General features: G+C 42.6%; 1 protein-coding gene across 1 annotated transcript; it reads right to left on the reverse strand.

Moving 5' to 3' along the window:
- Positions 1-1,701: 1,701 nt before the first annotated feature.
- On the reverse strand, positions 1,702-2,585 carry LOC122482830 (olfactory receptor 1440-like). Its single transcript, XM_043579124.1, is given in 2 exon segments — positions 1,702-1,901; positions 1,904-2,585. Coding segments are annotated over 2 exon segments (693 nt in total). The 5' UTR covers positions 2,427-2,585; the 3' UTR covers positions 1,702-1,731.
- Between the last annotated feature and the right edge of the window lie 209 nt (positions 2,586-2,794).

Raw genomic sequence — 2,794 nt, forward strand, 5'->3', positions numbered from 1 at the left:
TTTCCCCTCGTGCATCCCGGGCAGTTTTTAGATGGCTGTTTTCATGCTGTATTCATGTTGCTTGCCTGCCTGTAGCAGTGCAGTGCACTTTGGGCTCTATCCCAGACAAGCCTCCTGACTTTTAAAACTCCAAATTTTAGGGACCTGGTGTGGCAGGTCTTCTGGGGGAGTTTCTTGCCATGCTGGGACTGATGCAGATTTGACCCAGAAGGGCAGTCGTGCCAGAGCACAGAGGCATGGGATTCAGAGCAAAGCACTCTAAAGAACCAGCGTCTGGGTTAGCCACCACCAGCAGGTGTCTCTGTGGCTATGCTTCCCTATGGTGCTCCCTAGCTCTTTTGTCCCTGGAGTGGCATCTCTGTGTATGCCACCTCTCACAGATGCACTCCAGGAAGAGCAAACCGTCTCTCCCCATGCACCACAGGTCATCCTCAGATTACACAGTCTACCCCAGGCTGCTTGAATGCCTTCTCTCCAGGAGTAAGGCAGTACCTTCAGGGCTCTAACCCAGCCATGAACTCCACCTCTAAAACTCCAGTGTTTGAGTTTTTGCAAAAACTCATGAAAATCAGCCCCTCTCATTTTCCCAGCCAATGGCTTTGGGGAAGCATTGTCTTTGTGCATCCCCCTATGTGCTCCTCTCTCTCTCTCTCACCCTTCTCTGTGACCTGGGCTCCCTCCTCTCTGCAGCACCCATGATCTGTTTCTCCCCCAAACCATGTCTCTGCACTTCCTGCCTCCCTCTACGTAGCCTCTTCTGCAGTTTGTTCTGTCAGTCCTCAGGTTGATTTCTTGGGTATTCAGAATAATTTGATAGTTATCTAGCTGTGTTTGAGGGATGAGACAAGCCTAGGGTCCTCCTACTTATGCTGCCATCTTAGCTCCTCTCAAGTCTCCAAATTTCTTGACTCTCTATATTCTCTTTCATTTCTTCCTTGCAAACTGGCCAGTTGTCTTGTGAGCTTTTCTCATTCTGGTAGAACCTTGTTAAATTCATCTAATAGCAACCAATTCATGCTACAAGCATTCCATTGTCCCACATAATCTCCCTTCAAAGTTATCACAAGTGCCGTCGTACCAAATGTTTTATTGTGCCAAACATAAATTACTATCCTCCCAGTTGTCAATAATATATTGCTTAACACCTATTTCCTGGCCCTAAAGAAACTTACAAATGTCAACACTGATTTTTTTAATAGCGTACTACCACCTGTACAGATTTCTGTAACAGTTATGATGGACTGAGTATGTTACAGTAGCAAATAATCCAAAACAGACTTATTTTTTGCTAACAATACATGTTTCTCTTATGTCAGGTGGGGGCTCTTCTCTTGCACCACCATCTTATTCCTTACAAGTCAGCCACTGATTAGACCACTGGGAATAAAAAAGGTAAAAAATCACACATATATAATCTCTACCTAGAAGTGGGATATGTCACATCTGTTCACATTTTCATTTGCCATAACAAGTCACATGCCCAAACCTGACTTCAAAGGGATGAAATACAATCCTCTCTCAGGGAATAGAGGGAAAGCAGATATTTGTGAAAAGTTACACAATATATTACAAGGCTTGTAAGTACTATTATAGCTGTTTTTCATACACTATTCTGCATATTTTGTGTCCTAAGCCCTAAAAGGCATCAATAATTCCATGAAAATATTCTCTTCTCCTATCTGTTTAAGGCATCTTTGATTTCCGTGCTCCTTAGGTTGCAGACCAATAGATTTAAATCACCACAGTGTATACAACAGAGGTCAGCTTGTTTTGGCTCAGAAAATCATCAGAAGTAGGGCACAAATAGACCAAGGTGCGTGAGCCATAAAAGAGAGTCACAGCTATCAGGTGAGAAGCACAGAAGTTGAAGGCCTTGGACCTGCCTTCAGATGAAGTGATCTCAGAATGGTGGCAGCAATATAACCATAGAATATCATGATAACCAAGACAGATGTGAGTCCAAAGATCACTGTGAGCACAGAGGTCCCGATTTGAAAGGAAAAGGTGTCAGAGCAGAATATGATCAGCAGCTGGGGAAGATCACAAAAGAAATGGCTGATTACATTTGGCCCACAGAAATGAAGCTGAAATAAGGCACACAGTTGGATAAATGAGCCAAAGAATCCAGTTACACGAGATCTCACAATCATCTGCACACAGAGGGTGGGAGATATGATGGCGGTGTCGAGCAGAGGCTTACAAATGGCAGCATATCGGTCACAAGCCATAGCTACTAAGAAAAAGCACTCAGTCAGACTCAAGGTAAAGAAGAAGTACTGCATGGTGCCCCCTACAAAGGAGACGTATTTCTGCTTCTTGAAGAAATCTGAGAGCGTCTTGGAAGCTGTGGAGGAAACATAACGAATATCTAAGAAGGCAAGTTTATTGATAAAGAAATACATGGGTGTGTGCAGGTAGGAGTCCATCTTGATCAGAGTGATGAGGTTGACATTCCAGAACACTGTCACGAGGGAGATGCCTAGGAAAAAGGATGACTTCAAGTTTTGGAAATTCAGAGTATCCCAATAGGATAAACCTGGTAATTGTAGTGCTGTTTCTTCCTTCACCCACTGCCATGGTGTTTCTGAGAACTGAAGGGAAATAACAAAAGAAATTTCTTATTATTCCAGTATCTTCAGGCTATTAAAAGTAATTACATGGTGTTACTCAGCTATTCAGCCCTGCACTTTAAGTAATTGCCTTGTAAACAATATAACAAGAAAAAAAGAAAAAGAAACTCCCCATACATATTTTTATTTCTTTATTTTTTAGGAATATTTTTATTAACCTATAT

This window comes from Prionailurus bengalensis, chromosome D1, assembly GCF_016509475.1.
Source record: "Prionailurus bengalensis isolate Pbe53 chromosome D1, Fcat_Pben_1.1_paternal_pri, whole genome shotgun sequence".
Lineage (NCBI taxonomy): Eukaryota > Metazoa > Chordata > Mammalia > Carnivora > Felidae > Prionailurus > Prionailurus bengalensis.